The sequence below is a fragment of the Camellia sinensis genome, unplaced genomic scaffold (genome assembly GCF_055761805.1).
Source record: "Camellia sinensis isolate YWXY unplaced genomic scaffold, ASM5576180v1 Unanchor1, whole genome shotgun sequence".
NCBI lineage: Eukaryota > Viridiplantae > Streptophyta > Magnoliopsida > Ericales > Theaceae > Camellia > Camellia sinensis.
The window spans coordinates 10,196,892-10,222,069 of NW_028128987.1; the positions used below are offsets into that span (position 1 = coordinate 10,196,892).

General features: G+C 36.4%; 1 protein-coding gene and 2 long non-coding RNA genes across 11 annotated transcripts; 2 read left to right on the forward strand and 1 right to left on the reverse strand.

Annotated features, from left to right (window-relative positions):
• Window positions 1–633: 633 nt before the first annotated feature.
• Window positions 634–24,350, forward strand: LOC114304445 (Holliday junction resolvase MOC1, chloroplastic-like). 9 transcript variants are annotated; one of them, XM_082910740.1, is made up of 6 exons: window positions 635–1,146; window positions 9,275–9,380; window positions 14,685–14,737; window positions 15,816–15,947; window positions 20,546–20,618; window positions 23,838–24,350. In XM_082910740.1, the coding sequence occupies exons 1-6, from the start codon at window positions 733–735 to the stop codon at window positions 23,912–23,914; spliced, it is 855 nt and encodes a 284-aa protein (XP_082766866.1). In that variant the 5' UTR covers window positions 635–732; the 3' UTR covers window positions 23,915–24,350. The 9 variants fall into 9 exon arrangements, 7 of the variants coding, with proteins under 7 accessions (XP_082766869.1, XP_082766866.1, XP_082766865.1 ...); XM_082910739.1 differs by having other exon boundaries at window positions 23,870–24,350; XR_014357534.1 differs by having other exon boundaries at window positions 654–1,146; window positions 15,816–16,016; window positions 23,870–24,350.
• Window positions 11,955–12,355, reverse strand: LOC145814198 (uncharacterized). The gene is made up of 2 exons (XR_014357540.1): window positions 12,232–12,355; window positions 11,955–12,194 (listed from the first exon to the last, which is right to left on the reverse strand). It is a non-coding gene; the product is annotated as an uncharacterized LOC145814198 (long non-coding RNA).
• LOC145814197 (uncharacterized) lies at window positions 12,849–13,078 on the forward strand. The gene is made up of 2 exons (XR_014357539.1): window positions 12,849–12,909; window positions 12,952–13,078. It is a non-coding gene; the product is annotated as an uncharacterized LOC145814197 (long non-coding RNA).
• Window positions 24,351–25,178: the final 828 nt, after the last annotated feature.

Consider the following 25,178-nt stretch of genomic DNA (forward strand, 5'->3'; position numbering starts at 1 on the left):
TAATTGTGGTATAAGAAGTGCCATTAAAAAAGTATGTAGTGTCATTTTTTAGATTGTAAGTCTTGTCTAATGGTGTTTGGTAGTGTCACAAATTGTATGTAACATGATATTGAAATGTCAGTGAAAGCCTAGCCTTCATGGCATAGTGGTACTTGCAAATGTCACCGAAATGCCGCTAGTATCTACTGTGGCATGGGTATAAATTACACTTGTTGAAACGCCGCAAGACTAAAACATGTTACTAGAGGAATAGTTTTGTAGCACTTTCAAGTATTACTGAACTAAGAAAATGTTGTAGTGTCAAGTATAATTTAATGATGAAAAATTGTAGAATGTAATCATGATGCTATAAATAAGAAATGGTAAGAAAAAAGACAAAATAGTCATTTAGAAAATTTTGAAGTATGACATCAACAATCTAAGGTAATTTGTAATAAGATTATGAACCTCAAGAGGAATGTAATTTTTCAAACGTGAGAGGATTTGTATTAAACAAAAACATCAGGGGTGTCAGTGTAATTTACACCTTTTCTATTTTTATTTTTTAAATTTATTTTATTTTATTTTTTGTAAATTTTATTTTATTTTTATTTTTATTATTATTATTTTTTTTGGTGACAAATACAAAACCAAACATGTGAAAAAGAAAAAAGAGGGAGGGAATATGGCACCAACCATGGCACTAATTTGAACCGATAAACCCTCTCTCTCTCTCTCTCTCCCTCTCTCTCCATGTTGATGGAAGCTCTCCAAATCCGGCGACAACCACTACCCACAGACCTCCATTTGATGAACTCCATTTCCGGCAAATTCAGAGCAACAATTGGCTTGACTTCCGCTAAACTGAGGTGCTTCTGTGCTTCATCCTCCCCAAATTCGACAAGCACCAAGCAGCAGCTAACTCGCAGAAAGAGTGTATTGACGAGCAACGGAAAAGTTAGGGCGAATGTTTCTGACGCTCAGCTGAAAGAGAACTGGTTGCACTCTCTCTCTTGCCCCTTCCCTGAGAACCTCTTTCCACTCAATGGCGAAGTTGTCAATGTTTGCCAATCTAATTCGGACTCCAATTGGGTAATTGGCATCGACCCAGATGTTTCCGGAGCCTTGGCTCTCTTGAAAACTGATCATTTGGGTTGTTCTGCTCAGGTAATCAATGGCTTCTTCTCTTTACCTATGTTTGTATTATTAGGTTTGTTTGTGCATTGCAATGTGTTTGGCTTGAGTTGACTTGCTGCATTCATTTATGGGCACGAGGAGTTACATGCATAGACCCACCCAACGTGAAAATATACATAGGGAAATCCTATGATACCATATGCACCCTACCACAAAAATATATGTAACTTTACCACAAATTGGCATAACGAAATGTCCAAAATTTAAATTTTGTGGCTGATGTTGCAAAATTTTTTTGCTTGGTTACGAAATGTCACGCCAATTTGTGGTGGGGTTACACATTTTGTAGCTGATGTTACGAAATTTTGTGGTGAAATTACACATTTTGTGGTAGGGTGCATATAGTATGCACCCTATCACAACAGATAATGAATTGCTATTTGTTTGTCACAACTCTTTAACATTATTGTAATTAGGGCTGTAAAAGGAATCAAGTTTTTGAGCTCATTAAAAACTTGCTTCAGATCGCCTCGTCATCAGAACAAGTCAAGCTTAAATACATTTTAACACTCGTTACGTTTTCAAGATAAGCTTGAACAATTTACTACTTGGCTCGACTTGATTGTATGCACTATAAAAAACGAACTACTCAAGCTCAGCTTGAAAGGTAAACAGCTAAGCTTGAACATATTTTGAAACTCATTAAGCTTTGAAGTCAAGCTTCATTAACCTACTAGTCCGCTCAGCTTGACTCAATTCGTTTACAACCCTAGTCATAATATTATTGAAATGAGGAGATTATCAGTGTAGCAAGTATACGGACCTTCATAATCATGAATGCAAGAACATATGTTTCTATGTGCAGTCAAAAAATCTTCAATGAGATTGGCATAACATTTGTCGAGTTCACTGTTAAACAACTCCATGCTATGTCTTGATATTTGATAATCAATCATTTCATGACTTAAAGAGAGACATGGTTTGATTTTATATTTTTTCTACTATAACTATTGAATCTTTTGGTGAAACAAGTTTCTTGGTGAATGATTGATAAGATTCCAGGTTCTTCAAGTTTATTTCAATGTTTCTTTTCATGACTGGGAAGAAGTGTAGTGTGATTCGAAGTCAGTAATATCTGAATTCAGCAATATTTGGATTGTGTTTTCTCACCTTATTATTAGTGTTTTGGGATTATCAGCCATACTGTCCCTGAGAAACTTGTTTAAGATCTGTTTTTTTGGAAGAGAGTGAATGAGTGAATGGAACATAACATGGAGTCACCACATTTGTTAAGCCCATATCAAGAAAGCTTTTTAAGCAAATGGCCTCAAAAACTTGGGAAAGGAAGCAACAGCTCATGGGGATTTGCCATATTATCTAAAAGTAATGTTATTCAAACCAAATTTTTGTACATAAATTCACATATAGAATGACGTGGTTGCTTGTGGTTCCTTCATTTCAAACCAAAACACCCAACATTTGTGGCACATAATTTTAAAAATTCCACTTCCACATCATTCTAGATGGCAATGCTTCAGTCTCTCTCTTTTTACCATTTTTGGCTTGTATGGTTTATAATGCAAAGCTATGAAGCACTGACACTTCAAAACAAGTGCCGTATCTGTGTCGGACACACGGACATTTCGGGGACACGTATGGGACACACCACATGGCATGTCCCCTTATTTAATTTATTTATTTTTAGGGGACACATCAGGGACACTGCCGGGGACATACTAGGGACATGCCAAATTGTCTTTTTTCCCTATTTTATTTAATGTTTTTAATGAATGTTGAATGTTGAATGTTTATTATTTTTTTCTTAGATTTAAATACTTAATAGATCATCCATCAAAAAAGATATAAACTGTAAGTGTTAATTTAAAAGTGTTTTTAAAATTAAAAAAAAAATAGAATTAGAGTTTGTTTTTGCTAATATTGATTGGTTGTGGATGTAATAGTATTCTAGATAGCAAATAAAAATATATGAAAATATATTTTATTGTCGTGCCCCCACCATGTCTGTGTCCCCATTTTTTTGAAATCCCCGTGTCCACATCCGTATCATTGTGTCCGTGCTTCTTAGATGCAAAGGATCTGCGAGATCGGCTTCTAGGAAGATGTAATTGGAAACATTATGAGATATAAGGCTTAACAACGTGCTTGAATGCGAAGGTCAGCATGTAGCTTTCAAGCAAATCTGTATACTTTTCAGCTAAATCCTTCAACAAATTGTTGGTGGATAGTGGATGCAAGTTCCATTTTAAATGCACCAGTCCCTCTTGGAGAGCTAATAACTAGTTTCTTTTTCGTGGAACAAGGTCGTTCTTCTTCATAGGCCAACTCTTCCATAGCATAACATTCAGCAAATCATGTTATCCTGCTACCTTTTGAGCATTGGAATTCAGTGGTCACCACTTACACTATATATTTGTCCTATGAGAAAAAAATTCAAAGTTGGTACACCGGGGCTTGGGTCCTTTGGTTGCATGATGAGGATGAGTTAGAGATATTTTTTCAGTTAATGGGTTCTTGGGAATGTATGATAATGAAGATATTTTAGGGTCTGATTTCTTACTTATACTTTCACATCAGGTTCTCGCTTCTATGCTTTTTGGTCTATTTATTCAGTTTTTATGTCTATCTCCTTCCTTCATTGATTGTAGAGTCCTTGAGCAGGTCTCACTCCCACTCCACTTCATGTCATGCTCCTAGTAAGATCCACAAAACCTTATATATTGTGTACAAGTTTAAAGAAGTTTGTATAATTGAATTATATTTACCGCTCCCCTCTCCCCAAACTTCTTATATTTTCTACCTGCATAGTATATTTAAATACACATAGCATCCTCAAAGCATATTTTTCTTACGATAATAATTATTTCTCTTTCCCATTGTGATTATGTTATGAACATTGGCATGTTACGAACTATTGTGGTGAGAAAAGTTAAGAACTATTATGGTTTTATTATGAATCATTATGGTGTAGTTTCAAAAGAGTACACGGTATTTTCGTTTTACACAGTGTCATATGTAATTCAATACCATTCATGTATTATCTGAATTGTGTGATATTACAGCTTCATTTGGCAAATTGGGATGGGGCTAAAATAGCCAATAAGCCAAAACACCCAATCGCATCATTCTCTCTATTTTTTTACATGTCTTTTCGTGAAAGGCAAAAAGTCAACTAAAATAGCCTATTTTTAAACACCTTTTGATTTACATATTTCTAGTGGCATCATTGAAGTTGTTTAATAATTATTGATTGTGATTTATTGATTTTAATAATTATTTAAGTTGTTTAAACTTGTCATGACTGACCGCTTGAACTAGTCTAATGCCTTAACTTTTGCCCGCGCACCCCCCCCCCCCCCCCCCCCCCCCCCAACAACTATCACCACACACACACAAAATAATGATATCTTAGCTCCACCCATGGTCGTATGAGGGCCTTGTTGGTTGCTTAGCTGATTATTGATTCTTCACATTTTTTGATTAGTGAATGTTGTGAAACCTAGAATTACCCTATAGCTTAGCCTAATTACTACATTACAAACTTGGAGGCTCTTATACATTTAAATATACATAGTAGTAGGATAGTGTTTACTTTGCACCACACCCTTGGTGCTTACCTTTTACACATGCCATCATATTTCTTTCCAATAGCTTAGGTGTGTGAGATGCTAAAATCTTAAATTAAAGTTATCTTGATTTTACTTATTTACTTATAGGGGAAATAATAGTTAAGAAGGTAATGAAGGAAATTAGACAAACAAGTTTTTTGGTGCATTCAAAGATCTCCCTAGTATTTTTATTTGCAAGTTCTTTTCATCAACTATCTAGTTTAGAAAAAACCTAAACATTAACTTATGTAATCATTCATCACAGTCGTAATTAGTTAATTTTGTGAAGCCCACAAGATTATACTGATTATGTATAGAAGGCTTGTAATTCAACCATTGATGAATGTTATGAAAGGAAGACATTCAACATAAGCACAAAAGGCCATGATAGCTTCAGAGTTACTCTGATATCCCTCTCCTCTTTTCCTACTCCCAATTATCTGCCATATTGCAACAGAAGTAATACTGAAAATGCAATAGAGCTGTAGTAAGGCCAGTTCATAACTTAACAGTGAATGAAGAAGCTTTTTTGGCATCTCCTCCTGCGCTAGTGGGCTGCTTCACTGTATTGTGTGTGTGTTTTGTTTCACTTTGATGTATTTTTTTGTCCAAAACAGCATAAAATAATCCTCAGGATGTTGTTTTAGATGCACATCAACCCTCATGTGGGTGGTTGAACAGTAAATTTCATTGTAATGAAATACAAACTAACACTACTTTATCTTGATTCAATCTGCATATGGTTGCCTCTTCCGTCCCCAATAGAATTAAATTAAATAAATTTTTTTTTTTTTTTTTTTTTTTTTTTTTTTTTTACCTTGGGTAAAATCTAGTTATTTTTTTAATTAGATTTTAGTATTTCACATACCTTAGCCATTGGACCAAAATTCGACAGTATGGGCCTGTTTGGTAGAACTGTGGGAAAGTAATTATAGATTATAGTTTAACAGATTATAACTTATAGCTGTGAACATAAGTTGGTAACCTGTTTGGTGCAGCTGTGAGATTATGGATTTAAGCAGCAAAGTAGTGTTTGGTAAATAAGCTGTAAAATAGCTTTTTTCTGTATAATTGTCATTTTTGCCCTTATTAGATATAAAATTTGTGATTTCATTTAAAATACATTTTTTTCTTTTTTCTTTTTTTTTTTTCTTTTTCTTTTTCTTTTTCTTTTCTTTTTTAATTTTTTTCTTTTTTATTTTATTAACATGAATATTCTTTTTCATTTTATTTTATTTTATTATTCTTTATTATTATTCATTTTAATTATTTTTAGTAATATTTCATTTTTAGTAAATATTAATTCTCAAAAGTAAATATTAAGTGAAATAAATTGTTGTAAATATTAAAATTAGTATCATTTTGTCCATCAATTATTATTATTATTATTATTTTTCATAATATTATTGTTCTTTATTATTATTCATTTTAATTATTTTTAGTAATATTTCATTTTTAGTAAATATTAATTATGAAAAGTAAATATTAATTGAAATAAATTGTTGTAAATATTAAAATTAGTATCATTTTGTCCATCAATTATTATTAATTATTATTTTTCATATTATTATTATTCTTTATTATTATTCATTTTAATTATTTTTAGTAATATTTCATTTTTAGTAAATATTAAGGAAAATTTACCCATAAGTCCTAGTTTTTGAAACGTTGAACCATTTAGTCCTAAAAGTTTTCTTATGCTCCATTTAGTCCCATTTTTATATCAACATGATGTGAATGATGTAAATGATCTGATGTTTCATTCTATAATTTCAAAATTTATTGAAATCTGATGAACATTAGATGTTTTTCATCCTATATTTTCAAACATTATTGAAATTTGATGAACATTAGATGTTTGAAATCCAATGTTTGTAACATGACTCTGATGTTATTAACATTGTATCTAATGTTATTAACATTGTAATGGGACCTTTCAGTCTATAAGAAAACTTTTAGGACTAAACAGTGCATAAATTATTAATTTGGGATTTATTGGTGCATCCCCCAAATATTAATTCTCAAAAGTAATTTTTTTAATTATGAAAAGTAAATATTAATTCTAATAAATTGTGTTAAATATTAATTCTGAAAAGTAATTTTTAAATTTTTTTTTCATATTAACTATTAATTCTGTTTTTATTAATTTTGAAAAAGTATTTTTTTTTCTTTTTTAATTAATATTAATATTGATATTTTTCTTCTTTTTTTTTCAGTTTATTTCAATTTTTTTTCTAGGGTTTCAAAAGCACAGGGGCGACGACTGGCAACGGTTCAGATCGCAACGGCGTTGGTTTAGATCGACGACGGAGCTTGGTTCAAATCAATCGATGACGACGTTGGTTCAGATCGCGACGACGAAGCTTGGTTCAGATCGATCGACGACGGCGTTGGTTCAGACAGATAGAGCTTCGCGATCGCGATCGCGATGGCGACGAACCCGAGATCGACCGGCGCCATGGATGTAGCGCAGAGAGAGAGAGAGAGAGACAGAGAGAGCGAGGGGGAGAGAGAGTAGAGAGAGATCTTTGTTTCATCGCCGGAGCGAGCGGCACGTCGCCGGAAATCGCCAGACATCGCCGGAAATCGCATGCTTCTCTCTCTGGTTCGTGAACAGTGTTGAGATGTGGTGTATATATAGTGGCATTTTCATAAATAATGGAGATTAGGAGGGGCATTTAAGTCATTTTAGCACCCTGTATAACAGCTGCGCGCTTAAGCTATCTTGTTAAGCACCTGAAGACCCACTTAGAAAATAAGTTGAAAATTAGCTTTATTTAAGCTATAAGTTGGTGAAATAATTTTTACCAAACACTCTAAAAGAACTTATTTTAAGCTATAAGTGGCTTTAAGCTACAAATAAGTTTTTACCAAACGGGGCTTATATGTGAAAGGTAACCAACTTAGGCTATGGTGCAAAGTAACCACCATTGTGCTACTTTACATATATGTACACATCACACATGCATGTATATATATATAAAAATTTCAGAAGTCAATTTTTATTGTATCTGTGGTAATATTGCCTTGAGGTTTGGCTTACATACAAAAAACTTCCTATTTGGTTTTAAAATGACGTAGACCTCCCTTGTTGGAGTTGTCGACCTAGCACTAAAATTGAAGAAAGCAAGATCACTATATTACCTCTATGAAGCATGGTTAATCCAAAACTATTGTTGTACAAGTACTGGGTACTTACGTGATACAAGTACGCGTAACGGGTACGCGCGATACATGTCTGATATGCAAAATACTTTAGGTATGTTATGGGTATAACTCCGGTACGGGACAAGTACAATACGGATACTTTTATGGGTGCTTTGGTGCATAAATGTAATTTTTTTTTTTTAAATACTAGAATTCTTATATCGTGCCTATTTTTTAAAACTTTCAAAATATAAGGTATTTTTACATATTAAAAAAATACTTAAACTTCTTTTTTTTGACCGTTGCAAAAATACTTTAATTCTTTTTTACAATTCTTTTTTTAATTATTTTATATCATGTATTAGTATAAATTATAAAAATATATATTTTTATTGACATACCGGACCGTACTTGCAATCTACTTTTTCTTTTTTTTTTTGGTTTTATCAGTGTACCCATAACGTATCCGCACCCGTACTTCTAGATTACCCTAGTTCGTGGAACTTTTTGTAACTGAGATGATATCTTTCTTGAATAGAAAAGCTAGCACATGGACGAATACCCTTGTTTCGCTTTAGCTATTGTTCAATTTGAACCCACCATAACTCCATCACCTTTTGTAGTTCGTTCTTTCTATAACTACATGATAACCTTAATATTTTGCATGTGGAATTGTTGTTTAAGTTCATAAATTAAGGGGAATGAGTATTTTACATGTTGTGACAGACATGATCTATGTTACATAGACTCTTCAAAATAAATCAAATACCCATGTTGGACACCCGACACTTGGACCAAGGCATGGGATATGTTTATGATACTTTCCATGAGACTTTTTATAAAAATCATTATATGTATATATTGTTGTATAATTGCTATAAAATGAGTAAATTGCCATTTTGACACTATGTTACATATAGCACTATTTTATCTCACATAACATATTAAAAATATAAAAATATGACCATTTTTGCTGAGTTTGCATATCCTTAAATTTGTAATTCAATGGATCCGACCTCTAGATATGCACCCATACCCAAGTCCAAGTAACATAGGGCATGATGACAAGTACTATCTGCTCCTAGCGTTGTGGAGTAGGTTTGAGTCACAGGAATCAACGTATTTACAAAAAAACGAGGGTAAGGTTGCCTACCTACTATTTCTCCCAAATCGTGCTATAAGTGGGGGAGCCTTGTGTACTGGTTCTGACCTTATTTTGTATGAGGACTATTTTAGAAATTGAAAACTTGACTTCTTTCTTTCAACTTAGGATTTCCTTCAAGACTTCCATAAGTTCCATTATCTTGTTTAGAATGGTATTTCTTTCTTGATAAAACAATCTAGTTCATTAGTTAATTTTTATAATATTTTCTCTCATCTTGTAGGTATTTGATTCTCCTCACTTAAAAGTATTGGTGGGCAAAAGGATCCGACGACGTTTAGATGCTAAATCCATTGTCCAGTTGCTTAAGAGTTTTGATGCTCCCGTTGGTACGTTATAATATTTGCCACTCTCTCTCTCCCCCTTTCTCTCCTTTTTTCTTCTTATCTCAACCAAAATATCGAATCTTGATAAGCCAAACCAAACTAAACCAGGCCTTAAGTCCTACCAAATAGGGTCGGCTATATAAATCCTTCTTCTCCACTTGACTATATCAACGGCCAAAAATATCAAATCTAGATAGAGAAGAAAAAAACCCAACCTAGGGATAACCCCAATGGTTAGAGAGAAAACCAGAGCACTTAGCTCTAGTCAATATTTTACAATCTTCAATTAAAATTAAGTACTATGACCCTTACATCATCTATTTATAGACTAAGACCACTGACAACCACAATTGACACTTAACCAACTAATGACACTTGTATTTAAAGATGTAAGAAATAATGTATAGAGAAAGAGAGAGAATAAATTGTATGTATTATTATTGATTCATATATTGATTTCTATTACAATGATTCATGATTCCTATATATAGAAGAGGGTGAGTGTGTAGTAGGTAAGGAGTAGGTGAAGTGGAGGTGGTAGTGGTGTAGTGGGTTAGGTTTAGTGGAGTAGGTGAGGTGGTAGTGGTGTAGTGGGTTAGGTTTAGTGGAGTAGGTTTAAGTGGGTGAAGTAGGTGGAGAGTAGGTGGATTTTAACAGCCCCCCGCAAACTCAAGGGGGAGAGAAACTAACCAACTTGAGTTTGGAGAGAGTAACAAAACAAGAAAATACATAAAAATAAAAAAAGATAGGAGACACTGTATGGTTGTGTCAGACCGTTGGTGAAGACACTGAAAGGTGGTGTCATAACGTGGTAGAGGACACTGGATGTGGTGTCATAACGGTGTAGAGGACACTGTATGGTGGTGTCATAACGGTGTAGAAGACAGTTTATGGGGTCATGTCGGACCGTTGTAGAAGACAGTTTATGGGGTCATGTCGGACCGTTGTAGCAGACACTGTTGTGACAGTTGTTGTGACAGTTTATGGAGTCTTGCTGGACCCTTGTAGAAACTAACCGGAATCAATGTCGGGACAGTTTACAGAGTCTTGTCGGACCCTTGTAGAAACTAACCGGAATCTATGTCGGGACAGTTTACAGAGTCTTGTCGGACCCTTGTAGAAACTAACCGGAATCTATGTCGGGACAGTTTACAGAGTCTTGTCGGACCCTTAAAAAGTTGCACCCTCAAAAGGTGTGCCCAATTTTGTCAAAAGGCGTGCCATCAAAAGGCGTGCCCAATTTATCAAAAGGCGTGCCATCAAAAGGCGTGTCCACTTTGTCAAAAGATGGGCCATGAAAAGGCGTGCCAGTTTGTCGGGCGGCAAGAGGCGCGCGATACGCGTGGCTGCCTCGGCTATTTAACCAAGACGAAGGCTGAGGCTGAGGCATACCATTCTGAAACCTCTGAAACCAACCCTTCGCTGAAAAAAACTCTGCCTCTGCGGAGAGAGAAACTGTGGAACACTTTGTTGCCATTCTGTCACCAACCCTTCCGAACATTACCAGTCTGAAATTGCTATTTCGCGGAAACACTTAGCAACCCAAAAACATGGCCTCTTCTTCCCGTCCAGCTACCCAGAACCTGCTCACGCTCTTTCCAGAACTGAACGAGCCCACAAGAGAAATAACTGGTGCGGTGGCCAGTGAACCTCAACCAAACACCTCTGGTTTTGCTCCATTGAACTTTCCGATGCGGTCGGTGGAGCAAAAAATGGCGGTGCAGTCGGATGTGGAGGCCAATCAGTATACCTTGAAGTCATGTGTGGAAACCATGACTGCGGTTACAAATTTGTCGAACCGGCTGCAGAGTAGGACAAATGAGGTGCAGCAGTTAAACGCCCAACTGGCTCTGCTCCAACGCATGTATAAGGATGCGCGAGCAGAGATAAGTGTGCTAAAGGCGGAAAACAAGGAGCTGAAGCGGAAGGCCAGTTTTATGTTCCGATTTGGAGGGCCGCCATATGCTGCAGTGGAGGAGCAGGGAGTACTGATCATGCCCAGTGGAGTGGGAAACACGGAGGCAACACCGGCAAGGGCCGCCCAAGACGGTGGCAAGAAGAAAAGACCGGCGGAATAGGCGAGAAGAAAAATCCCACTGTTCCGATTTGTGTTGGTTGTGTTTTGTTTTGTTTTGTGTTTTTTTATTTTTATTTTATTTATTTTTTTTTTTTTATGGTGTAAAATGCTGATCGGGGTTGATCCCCGGCATGAAGAAATGACAAGTTTGTAAAATGTTGTTGTTGTTGTTTTTTTTTTTTTTTGTTTTGGGAGTGTTTTGTTGAAAAAATAAAAATAAAATGAAAGAAAACAAGGGAGAAAGAAAATAGATAAAAAATATTTATAGATGGATTATATGAAAAACATCAGTGCGATTGTTTCAAAATAAAGTGGGGTATTTAAAAAAGAGGAAAAGTGACTTGGAAAAAATAAATAAAAATAAGTGATTTTTGAAATCAAATCGAGGAGAGAGAGGGACAAACCCATGTGATAAAGTGGAGAGAGAGTCGGTGAGTGGGGTGCAAAAGGTGAAGGAGAAATGATGGATTGAAAATGGTTTGGGTCAAAAGTGGACACTGTTAGTGGGGAACATGAGTGCATTGATTATTTGATATAATAATAATAATAATAAAAATAAAAAGTTAGAACAGTTGGAGAGAATGAGTGGAGTATGGTAAGGGTTTCATCCAAAGCCAAAATTCCTGCAGCGAATCACTTCGCAAATCCTAGCATGAGCTTTTTCTCTTTCCAGGCTTATTCATGAATTTCCTGGTGATTTCAAGAGCCTCTGGTGGCATTGTGGCAGAGAACACCCCAACCTGGATTTTGGGTGGCAGCAACTGAGAACACCCCAACCTGGATTTTGGGTGGCAACAACTGGAAAATATCATAGATCTGATTTTTAAAAACCTCGTGACAGCATTTCATCAGCTTCATCCAAGACAAACATTTTGATGTAAACAGGGCGAAGTGATTGTCTCCGCAACATGTCAAACACACGACCAGGAGTACCAACAACAACATGAACCCCACTGGAGAGAATGCGCTGATCTTCGCGCACACTAGTCCCTCCAACACAAGCATGAACCTTCACACTTTGCTGGGCAAGTTCAAGAGTGGGTGGAAGAACCAAAGCTTGGCACTCAACCAAGCTATAATCTAGCTGCTGCAGAATTCCAGAGCAGAATGTTGCAGTGTTTCCAGTTCCAGACTGTCTCGTCATATGAGGTGAAGAATTCTTCTCCATCAGCCTCACACATGACTACAGTTGCACAAATCTTTGTTGATTTTATCAGCGGAATAGGTTGAGGTCCGGCGGGCGGCTAAGGTGAGGTTGCCGCCCGCCGGGGAAGCGAAAATACTAGGTTTTAAACCCGCTCTGATACCATGTAAGAAATAATGTATAGAGAAAGAGAGAGAATAAATTGTATGTATTATTATTGATTGATATATTGATTTCTATTACAATGATTCATGATTCCTATATATAGAAGAGGGTGAGTGTGTAGTAGGTAAGGAGTAGGTGAAGTGGAGGTGGTAGTGGTGTAGTGGGTTAGGTTTAGTGGAGTAGGTGAGGTGGTAGTGGTGTAGTGGGTTAGGTTTAGTGGAGTAGGTGAGGTGGTAGTGGTGTAGTGGGTTAGGTTTAGTGGAGTAGGTTTAAGTGGGTGAAGTAGGTGGAGAGTAGGTGGATTTTAACAAAAGATATTATTTTACTACGTCAGAACTCCCCCTTTAGGAATCTTGTCACAAAGTTTTGGTATTTAACACCACTTGGGATGGAATGACAGTTCTCACGTACAGCCATAGATGAGGAACATGTGCTGCATTTCCTTGCTCGAAAAATGAATCTTACAACTCATCCTTCTTTGAATTCATTGAAGCTGCAACCTTTGCTAAACAACCACATGTGCAAAGATGACAACCCCCATCAAGTTCCCATATCCTCTTGCTAAAGCTTAGATAGTTCCCCATTTTCCCAAGCCACTTCACCTCTGACCTACATACTTGTGCAGAAAAGTACTCATGTTGTTGGGATGAGACCAATAGGTTGGCAAAGGATGTCTTCCAAAGCAAGGCTAAGGAATGTGACAAAATGACAAGAGTGACTAATACTATGCATCCCATAGACAAGAACACTTGAGAGAAGGAATTCTAACATTGAACTTCTTTCTTCCTTCCTTCCCTCCCTTGGACATAATCGTCAAATGAGCATCACAACAAGTAGCTTACTTAGCTCAAAACAACTTCCTATAGAGGCATAAAGGAGTACCAAACATACAACTTCAAATAAGCTCTTTGAAACTTTCAAAGACAGCATTGTCTACTTGCAAGAGATTCTAAAAGCCTCATCAATCTGAGAAAATGTTATCCTTTGTTGATTTTTAATTCAAATCTTTTATTACAAGCATTATTGTTGTGGTTTCCTAGATAATTGTTTTATTATGTATTGTTCTTCAACTACATAAAAGATACCTAAACTGAGTTGAGATTTTCTTGATTCATTGACCACGATAGTCATGCTAAATGATATAAATGTATTGTTATTGTGAGATATTATGTTTTATCTTATTTAGTATGTGAGGGTAGTTTAGTCTTACTACTTTGTAATTAGGCCTTTAGGGTTTCTTGCGTTTCTTATTTAAGTGTGTAAGTCATTCTCTAATAATCTATTCAATATAAGATACATTCTTGGGTATACCGTATTACATGGTATCAGAGCCGGTGTACTCACGGATGGGTAGGGTGCATGCCCTTGGCCTCAAGCCATAGGTGCTGCCGAGTGAGCACACTGAGCATGAGGGAGCGTGTGAAGCGAAGTCCCACATCACCTGAATACTAAGGCCCCATTTGGGAAGTTGGCTATTTTAGTAAGTTATTTTAATTTTTGGCTATTTTAATAGGTTAAAATAGTTGTGTTTGAAAAGAGGGTTGGATTTTTTTGTTATTGGATGTGATGTTTGTGAGAGAAAAAGTGAAATGGTTATGGGTTTGATGTGACATTTTGCTTATTGGCTATTTTAGCATATTTTGTCTTTTATTGTTATTTTAGCCCAAAAAGCCAAAAATCCGTCTCCCTAAGCACCCCCTAAAGTAATGTTAAGCATATAAGCGTGAGGGCACCCTCACCCTAATAACTAGTTTTTGGGGTTGAGCTCTATCCAAGACCATGTACAGTTATATCATGTATTGTTCTTCAATTATATTGTTAATTCTGTTATGGTTCCAAGATAATTGTTATCATGTACTATTCTTCAACTGCATTCCATGCTGAAAGATATCTATACTGAATTGAGATTTTCTTAATTCAGGGACTACTGCATATGTAGAGCAATCAATACCTTTTCCTCAAGATGGTAAACAGGTTAGCAAAAATTCCTAATCGATAGAAATGCTAATTATTTGTGTTGCATTAGGAATTAATACTGCTGCACAGCAGTTGGTCTTTGTTGTTGTCATCACTATTGTTATGATAATGCTGATATTTTGATTCTTTCTCTTTTCAGACCTTGCATGGCATTGATGTCATGTATGTTATGTCTGTTAGTTTATTTCCAAAACATTTTTTTACGTATATGATTTTTTCATATGCTCATGAGCATTTGATCCTTCACAATTAGAAGTTTCTAACGACTATTCAATATTTTTTAGTACATGGATTGATTTTTTTTTGAGCATTTTTTCTTATGCCAATGAATGCATGTATCAGCAAATAAATGTTCTTTCAGCATGCTGTTTTTAAATTGCTCATGGCCTTGGGCCACTTTCTCAGTGATCCAACTTGAATTTGAATCTGGTTAAAATGGTGTGCTTTTTCCATATATCAAGGGAAAAAATTGTTATGTGCTTTTCATTCTTGCTTCTATAGATTTACTGATATGGCAGCTACCTTTTCACTTTGGCACTTTAAAATTAATATTAGATTTGGGATGGAGAACTATCCACATTTCTTATTTGTTATCTGTTCAAGACTTAATTACTTCCCAAGCGTCTCTCAAGTCTGTCCCCATGAGATATTGTGCGCACATTCTGCATATGTACGTGTGTGTGCGTGTGACTCAGTTATGGACACCCTTTGTTATCTTCACTTTTTATGACCACTGATGTGAAACTTGTTTCTAGGTTTTGTTTTCTAATTGGAACATGTTCTGATTGTTGTTTCAAAATGACACTGTCATCTTCTGAATATTGTTTAACAACTGTTAGTCTTTAAACATTTTGAAAACATCAAATAGGGAAATTAAGAACACAAACAAATCCAAACAGGACCAAATTTTGTGCAAGTACTTTCTATGGTGTCTTCGCGGCAGAAGGATCCTACCTAATCTCTGTTTGTTCTTTTGGGCTGTCGTACATTCTGAACATAGAACCCTTTGGCTTCTTGTGTTTGCCAACAAAATTTTCACCATCAATGATGCATATTATTTTCTTTTGCAATGAAGGGATGGTGGGGTGGAGGATTTGGATATGGACTGTGGATTGGGATCTTAGTTGCATCAGGGTTTTCTGTTGTTCCAGTGCCATCTTCTGTATGGAAGAATGAGCTCAAACTCTCCGGAAACCGCTCAAGTAAGGTGCGCTTGATGCTTCACAAAGTGGCATAAGCATGTCTCACCTTTCATTTAGGTTATATATGTAATAATGTGAGTATACATAAATATTTGTTTACTTTGAAATTCCCTTCATTAAAATTCTGAAGAAACTTGCACTAAGATTAAGTTTAATTATTGTAAAGTTTCATTCATTGTTTTTCACTAGACAATAAGAATATATTCCTTACGATATCAAACTCATTTTTAAAAATTTACTGCAGATATAGGGTTCACTGTGATCTAACTTGTGTTTTTTAAGCCTTTAATTACCATAAGGCAGTCCACACATGTTCAAGAATGAGAATCCTAATGGAAGAAGCTGAGTAGCCTTCGCCTGTTTGACCCAAAACTTACATGTCAAGGGTTTAAAAATGCATGAGCTTGTAGTGGTTGCTTTAATATGGCTTTGGTACTCTAAGCTGAAAATGTTCCAATCAACAGTTGTAGTATACTACTCAGCCTCTTCCTCCCATCTTCAGGTCTTAGGATTATCATGGAGGTTGCAATATACAGCTACAGATGTGCAAAATCTATGGCAATTTTTATACTAGCATAGATAATAAAGATGGAGAAAAGAATTTTTATAGGCTAAAGACTACTATTTCTACAAGGACTAGATCCAGAAGTTAAGAATATTTAGTAACTACAAGTATTCTAGACTAACTATAGCTATAACTTCTAATTCTACTCCAACTATGATATGAAATCAAAATAAGAAACTTCGATCTTTTTACCACTAACACTATTCTGGATATAATAATGTAAAATATATTGATGTATATTATTGATTGATGTATTACAAGATTGTTGTATTGATATGTTGTATTACAAATCAGAGTGGCATTATATAGGAGAGGGTTTGGGTAGTAGGTGTAGTGTAGTGGAGGTGGTAGGTGAAGTGGGTGCTAGTGGAGATGGTAGGTGGAGGAGTAAATTGGTAAATTCTAACAGCCCCCCGCAAACTCAAGGAGGATAGAAACTAACCAACTTGAGTTTGAAGAGAGGAACAAAACAAGAAAATACATAAAAATAAAAAAAAGATAGGGGACACTGTATGGTCGTGTCAGACCGTCGGTGAAGACTCTGAAAGGTGGTGCCATAACGTGGTAGAGGACACTGGATGGTGGTGTCATAACGGTGTAGAGGACACTGTATGGGGGTGTCATAACGGTGTAGAGGACACTGTATGCTAACCGGAATCAATGTCGGGACAGTTTATAGGGTCATGTCGGACCGTTGAAAAAGCTAACCGGAATCAAATGTCGGGACAGTTTATAGGGTCATGTCGGACCGTTGAAGATTCTAACCGGGATCAATGTCGGGACAGTTTATGGGGTCATGTCGGACCGTTGAAGATGCTAACCGGAATCAAATGTCGGGACAGTTTATAGGGTCATGTCGGACCGTTGAAGAAGGCTAACCGGAATCAAATGTCGGGACAGTTTATGGGGTCATGTCGGACCGTTGTAAAAGGGGCACCCTCAAAAGGCGTGCCATCAAAAGGCGTGTCATGAAAAGGCGTGCCATCAAAAGGCGTGCCATGAAAAGGCGTGCCAGGTTGTCGGCGTCAAAAGGCGCGCGATGCGCGTGGCTGCCTCTGTGTCATGGTCTTTATAAACCGAAGCGGAGGAGGCAGAAACTGAGACAGAAAAACTGAGAGAAATCTCTGAAAAATTCTTCGTTCTGCTTAGAAAGAGAGGTTTTGCTGAGAAGAAACTCTGTAACACTCTCTATAACACTCTGTTGCCCAGAAAAAATGGCTTCGTCTTCCCGCGGGCTGCTCACCCTCTTTCCCGACCTCAACGAGTCCACAGGAGAGAGAACGGGTGCGGTGGCCAGTGAACCTCAACCAAACACCGCTGGGTATACTCCGTTGAACTTTCCGATGCGGTCTGTGGAGCAAAGAATGGCAGGGCTGTCGGATGTGGAGGCCAATCAGTATACTTTGAAGGCATGTGTGGAAAGCATGACGGCGGTCACAAATTTGTCGAACCGGCTGCAGAGTAGAACAAATGAGGTGCAGCATTTAAACTCCCAGCTGGCTCTGCTCCAACGCATGTATAAGGATGCGCGAGCAGAGATCAGTGTGCTAAAGGCAGAAAACAAGGAGTTGAAGCGGAAGGCCACCGTGATGTTCCGATTTGGAGGGCCGCCATATGCTGCAGTGGAGGAGCAGGGAGTAAATGTGCTCGGTGGCGTGGGAAGCACGGAGGCAACACCGTCAAGGGCCGGCCAGGACGGAGGCAAGAAGAAGAGACCGGCGGCAGAGTAGAGAAGAAAAAATCGTGCCTGTGGATGTGTTTTTTTTTTTTTTTTTTTTTTTTTTTTTTTTTTTTTATGTAAAATGGTGATCGGGGTCGATCCCGGAGATGAATAAAATAGGGTGTGTTGTGCAAATGTGTAATTTTTTTTTTTTTTTTTTTTTTTGGTTTTTTTTTTTTTTTTTTTTTTGTTTAAATAAAATAAAAGAAAGGAAAAGAAGGGGGACAAAGCAAGTTGTGTTTGTTTCAAAAGAGGAAGTAAAATAATAATAAAAAAAAAAGTTGAGTGGAAAGAATGAAAAAGAAAAAAGATGGTGGAATGGCTCAGATATGTCTTGGCCAAAAGTCTTTTGAAGGAAAATAATAAAAAAAGAAAAAGAAAGTTGAGTGGAAAGAATAAAAAAGAAAAAAAAAGATGGTGGAGATTTACAGGTTGGCTTGGTCGTGAGTGGGGAACAGCAAAGGAATGAAAAAGAAAAAGAAAGAGAGAGAGAGAGTGGGGGGAAGCCATCTCAGGGTACATCTGGGTATCACCACATGTACAAGGAGTACCGTGATACCACACTGAATAGTGCTGCTTGGCGTCACCTTCTTAAGCTCCCTCAGAAAATACCAGAACTTGGACTCTCTATTCCGTGAGTGACCCATCCCTTCCGCTTTGTGGTCTTAAGACGATGGCACAATGTGAGGAAATCAATGGTCGAAGAAGACGACGAAGCTTCTGTTCCATCCAAATGCGAGGCCATCTTGGGCCCCGACCCAGATTCGGAACTGTGGTTCTGGGCACGAACCGAAACGAGCCTCGGACTCGGAGGGTCGTTGTTGAAGAAAGCAAGGTTCAACGAGGTTCGATGAAAACAGGGAGAGATAGAGCGGTTGAGTGGGAGAGAACAGTGAGGGGACGATGAGAGAGAAGAGGGATTAGCTGCCATTGTTGAGAGGAGAGAGATTGAAAACAGTTTTGCTTTTGAAAAAACAGAGAGTAGCGGTGCTGGTTTGCTTTTTTTTTTTTTTTTTTTTTTTTTTTTTTTTGTGTTTCTGTTTTCTAATGATTTGTGGGGAGAGGGGTGGAAGTGTTGGCACTAACAGAGGCGCCGGAGATGGAGCGGAAAGTGGTGGTGGTGTCTTCGGAGTGGACGTTGGAGGAAGAGATACGGGTTGGGTCGGGTCTGACGTAGCAGAAGGAGTGACCCAGATCGGCGATGGGGTCGGAGATGACGAGGGACATGTCTTTTCTCCGGCGAACTCCATCGTCGCGGGTGACGCACATGCTGAGTTTCCTTAAAACGTTACCCATCGGAAACAAAGCGAAATTGCAGAGCGAGAATCTCAGTGGTTTGAACGGTGTGCCTGAAATTTCATGGCAGAGAGAGACATGGGCTTCGGTGATGTAGCTTCTGGGTTAAGGGTTTTCGTGGCAGCGGATGGAAGGTATGTATAGAGGTCCGGCGGGCGGCCAAGGCGAGGCTGCCGCCCGCCGGTGAAGCGGAATTACTAAGTTGTTAACCTTGCTCTGATACCATGTAAAATATATTGATGTATATTATTGATTGATGTATTACAAGATTGTTGTATTGATATGTTGTATTACAAATCAGAGTGGCATTATATAGGAGAGGGTTTGGGTAGTAGGTGTAGTGTAGTGGAGGTGGTAGGTGAAGTGGGTGCTAGTGGAGATGGTAGGTGGAGGAGTAAATTGGTAAATTCTAACAAATAAAACTCATAAAAATGATCCACTTAATAACTGGACCCAAAAGAAAATCCATGAGCCACCCCGCAACCCATGTTCAGCAAATATGAAATTACTAAAATATCGTATAACCACTAAACACTGTCATGAACACTTTTCTTTGGATCAAAAAGGCTTCTTAATGATCATTGGACCCAGACTTTGCTTTGTACTTCTAAAGATTAATGTACTTGTTTAGTCATGCACTAGATGTTGAATCACCTAGTTTGGCTACGAGAGACGATTGCCAAGCTATAAGAGTATGATCAAATCAAATAGTTGTTGCCATCCTACTTGACAGGATTAATCTGAACAGATGAGTTATCACCAAGAGTCCCAACACAATTCAACCCACTCTCATTGTTGCCCATGGAATTCTTACTACCTTCCAACGTGTTTACAAATGGGAATGGCACTACTCAACAAAAAATGACAGGTTGATGGGTTTACGAACCCAACAACAAAATACTTGAAAAGAAGATGCTAATACTGCCATCATTCATACTCATTTTTTTTTTAGAACTTATATGCTATTTTATGAGAATTATATATGCATCCTTTAATTTATCAAAGATGTCCAAATTTGGCAGGATGATAGCAGGGAAGCTGCATCCACATTATTTCCATCTATGAGTTCCCTGTTGAAAAGGAAGAAAGATCATGGTATATTACTCTCCTAGATACATATTTCCTTTTTGCTCTCTTTAATGACTTCTGTTTGCTATAAAGACAGAAGGAAACTACATAGTATAGGCTCTTTTGCTAGCAAATATAGCTTAACAGTAAAAGATCTTCTCAAGTAAGAAGCAAAGCAATAATACCTTGAACCAACCCAAGGATATGCAAATGAGATTGTTGGAAATTTCAGTAAGGGGAGGGCATTTGGAATGCTGAATTATTTTTTCTGAATCAAGGTGTACTGAATTCGCAAAATTTTATAGAGAAATTATTGAGACAACAGTTTGTTTTTTATTTATTTTGTCTCATCACGGGAGTTAAAAACACACTGGGCTGTTCCTGCCTTTAGTTGGTTCTACTTAACTATAGCATAGATATATGCTGAATTGCATTTCAAGTTTCCAATTAGCACCTTTATAGGCATTTACGTACTAACATGAGAAGACACTTTTATTTTTACTTTTTCAACGCATTTAAAATTTGATATTTGGACTTCATAAAATTTCAGCCTTTTTGAAACTTAGAATTTATATATATATATATATATTTTGATAACTTGGGATTGTTCTCTGGTAAACACAATATAGACACATGACACAAATATGACATAACATGAATACAGATACTAGAATTTCTAACAGTAACTTAATTAGTGTCATTTATATGTTGGAAAAGAATTGGGAGCAAAATACCCCAATTTCCATTTTGAAAGTCCCAAGTATTTATATATAGATAGTAAACTAATAGGGTGTACGGTTTCAAAAAATAAAATGCTCAAGGACTAATGGGTATATTTAACAACTGTGAAATATGTCAAAACAAAACAAAAAAAAAACAAAAACAAAGGACAACTATAGAATCTACAAAAGAGAGAACATATACACAGATAGGAAACTATAGAATCTAGAAAAGATGAAGGCACATTTAAGAACTAGGGTGGTTATAACCGACCTCGTCTCAGCTAGCTGAAACTGTCTCGTTGCCAAACTTGAGTAGTGCTTATTAATTCTTCGTATTCCTATTCTATTTTTGTTTCTAATGTTATTTTGAGGCAGGGCTTTATTCTATTAGATTGCCTCTTATTTTATCTTTTGGTAAACCTTCCACAAAACCCTAGACATGTATGACAAAACCTTAAAAATTTAACACGTGCAGATTGCATGCTCAAGAAGTGTCCAGATTATTAAAAATTAAAAATAAAATAGAAGGATGTGTGAATGCATGGGTGAACATATGTTGTTGTCCAACAAGTCTCACGTGGGCAGCGGCAGAGCCAATATAGTACCGGGGGGGTCACATGCCCCCCTAAGTTTTTCATGTTTATACTATTTCCCTTATATATGAAGTTTATATCTTTTGTGTCCTTTATAAAATTATAATAGTGCCCCTCCTTAAATAATGTAAAATTCGTTTTAAAATTTTTAAAAGTGCTCTATTATATTTTTTTTGTTCATTCTTTTATACCCTGGACTGGAAAGTCAATGGTAAGAATTGAATTAATTGAACGTTTATTTTTTATTATGGGATTTGTTTAGTTGATTGTTTTTCTCCATAATGGGATTTTTTGTTGAGTTGATTAATAGTGTTGAATTTGTTAATCATAAATTCAGTTGGGTTGTTGATTGTGGATTTCTAAGCTATATTAATGTAATTTTCACGATAATTGTAATATTAAATCTCAACAATAGACCCTCAAAAAAATGTATAAATTTAATAGTATCTCGTTGTTTATTGTGGGATTTTTTTCCCCTTCTTTTCAATGATGTGAATAATATGTGCCCCCTTTGCCTTGAATTTTTAGCTCCGCCACTGCATGTGGGCACCTGGGATGCATGTCTATGCTTCCTATATTATCATGGTCACATTTGAGTGGTGTTTATCATCATCATCTCTTCTTATTCACCTTCACTCTGTCTTTGTTTATAACTTGATTTGAAGGGAGAGGGTGTGGCGTGTTTGACAGGTGGACACATTTGTACGCATCATGTCGGTGTCAGACACAGACACAAAATCCATTTTGGAGTGTCCATTCTTCCTAGGTGGTTCTCATCCTCTATCCAATAAAATGGAAATGGGTTTCCAAGTTTTTTTTTGTATATCATCTACCATAATGGTAGTTGTCTTCTTTTTCCTGTAGTCATGCTTTATTTGGAGGTCAAAAGTTTTTCATGCCCGGACTGAAGGTCTTCCATCTTTGATAGAGAAATGTTGTCATACATATATTTGACAATGTAGCGTTATTCATCTAGCTTCAGATACTTTCCTCCAATGCAAAGTAAGTTTGTCAGCCCACCAGCATCAGTCCAACATCCTCATTGGATCGATTGTAATGATGTTGCAACATCGTTGATAGGTGGCGTCATCACTTATGTCAAGTTGCGGCCTCTTTGTGCAGAACAATTTCTCCATCCACATAATGAGACATCAGTATGGATGAATTCTATGCCAGGCAATCCTCATCTTCTTTCTGGTTCTTAAACCCTGGAAAGAACGAATTATTTCCTTGTTCATTTGATTCTCCTGCACTCGCCTTTGAATTCCATTGTGTTCTTAATACCCTGTAATACACTATTGTACGAATGGAAAGCGATCTGAAAGATCAGTATTCTCCAGTGCCAATTTCCCGAATTTACATTTCAAATTGACTTGCTTCGGCTCAGTTTTAAGGCAATAGCTGACTAGAGCGATGTCTTTTCCACAGTCGTAATTGGATGTCTAAATTGTTGAACACCTCCCTCTTTTAGTTCTTTGAATTCAACAGTTTAAACTTAAGACAGAAAACAAAGCTTGGGGATCAGAACACCCTAGTTTGAGGGAAGTTCACTTTCTCTGAAGGAGCCACAAACCCCTACAGTGCACACATTTGCAAGCCAAGCAATTCATTCCCTCAACCTATTCTGCCATTGTTTTGAAAAACAGGCAAGGGGTCATATATCACCATCAAACTGTAGGCTACATGATTTTTATTTTTATTTTAATTTTCTAATAGCAGCTTATCTTGGTGTTTTTTAGTTTATCTGTACAATGGTTTAAAAGCTGGGGCTGTGAAGCCACAAAAAAAAAAAGTGGAAGTATAGTTTTGTTCCGGGTTAGATCAGCATGGGGTAATGATCGTTTCTTATGGTAAACAAATGATACGTTTGGTTCAGCAAAAGAGTTATTTGTGCCTGTGTTGTTCACACTAACTACTTACGTCCTCTATAGCTTTTTATGTTCTGTGGATCTGGCACTTGCAGGTCGAGCTGAGGCACTACTCATTGCTGCTTACGGCAAAGGCATGAAGATCAGCACCAATTCATCATCCCTCTCAGAAGAATTGATGTCTTAAAACAGGCAAATTGGCCACAACCCACTCCTTTCTTTTGTCACATCCTTCAATTGTTGCTTCTTTTCTTCTCTGCAAATGCTACAAAATGAAGAGCAACATGAATAGCGACAAAGAGTAGTTGATGGTTTGGTATTGTATAATTCTCACATTAGACTAACTGCGTTAGATATTTCACTAGTTTTAGTTTTTAGCTTTTTATCTTTTTTGCCATTGTCATTTTTTTTCTTCTTTTTGGGATTGCTTCATGGAAATTAGCTGACTGATAGTATTATTGATACTTCTTGTGGGATTTAAACTTCCCAATTGTGATCCTTCTTTGTAACCTAGTATGTGTAATTGTTAGATGAATATCTAAATTCTGATGGAAATTTGAGGTTCTCTTGGAAACATATGGTTGTTACTGTAATTTATTTATTCAAGTCATGGAGTGATATAACATAATATTTATTGCAGTTCATTTGGTGAGGTATCAAACAATATATGTATATGGGGGTTGTCTTTCATTCCAGTAGAAATTGTAATTTAATTTTTTCCCCCACCCATCATTTCTATGTGAGGCATGTTCTCTCTTTAACTCAGCACTTTATAAAAAGGTTTTTTTAAGTTTTCTTTGACACACTACTTTTAAATTAACTTATTGGCTTAAAATAAGTTGATAAATAAATTGTTACTTACAGAAGTTAATTTATTTAGTAATCTCTTATTTAACTTATTAGCTTTTTAACTCTTCTATGCATAAATATAGGTAAGCATGGTCCGGATTAGACTGGATTGGAGTAAAATCAAGACCAATCCGTTATATACGGTTCCTGAAAAATTGGAACCAATCCAATCCGTTTAAATCATGGAACCAATCCAAATCAATCCATTTAAATACGGATTGAATAGGTTTAAGACCACAGATTCACATAATTAAATAACAAATATATATATATATATATATATAACATTTTAATTTCATAAAAATATAAACATAGCGCTATATTAGTTTCACAATAGAAACATCTATTTCTATAACAATGACATATTGTTCTAGAATTTAAACAACCATAAGAAAACTAGTTTCACCATAAGTATTTAAACCATTACAAATTAAAATTAAAAACTAACAAACAAAAGTAATAAAAGAAGATATTATACGGTTTTAGGTTTGAGTTTAGATTTTATATAAAATAAGAGAAGATACTATGGGGGAGGATGTATAATAAAAATATATA

What these genes read in the sequence shown, in the direction of transcription:
- LOC114304445 (XM_082910739.1), top strand. Translation starts at nt 733, where the DNA reads ATGTTGATGGAAGCTCTCCAAATCCGGCGACAACCACTACCCACAGAC. An exon ending in GAGTTTTGATGCTCCCGTTG is followed by an intron (nt 9,381 to 14,684) that starts GTACGTTATAAT and finishes TTCTTAATTCAG; the next exon opens with GGACTACTGCATATGTAGAG. An exon ending in CCGGAAACCGCTCAAGTAAG is followed by an intron (nt 15,948 to 20,545) that starts GTGCGCTTGATG and finishes CAAATTTGGCAG; the next exon opens with GATGATAGCAGGGAAGCTGC.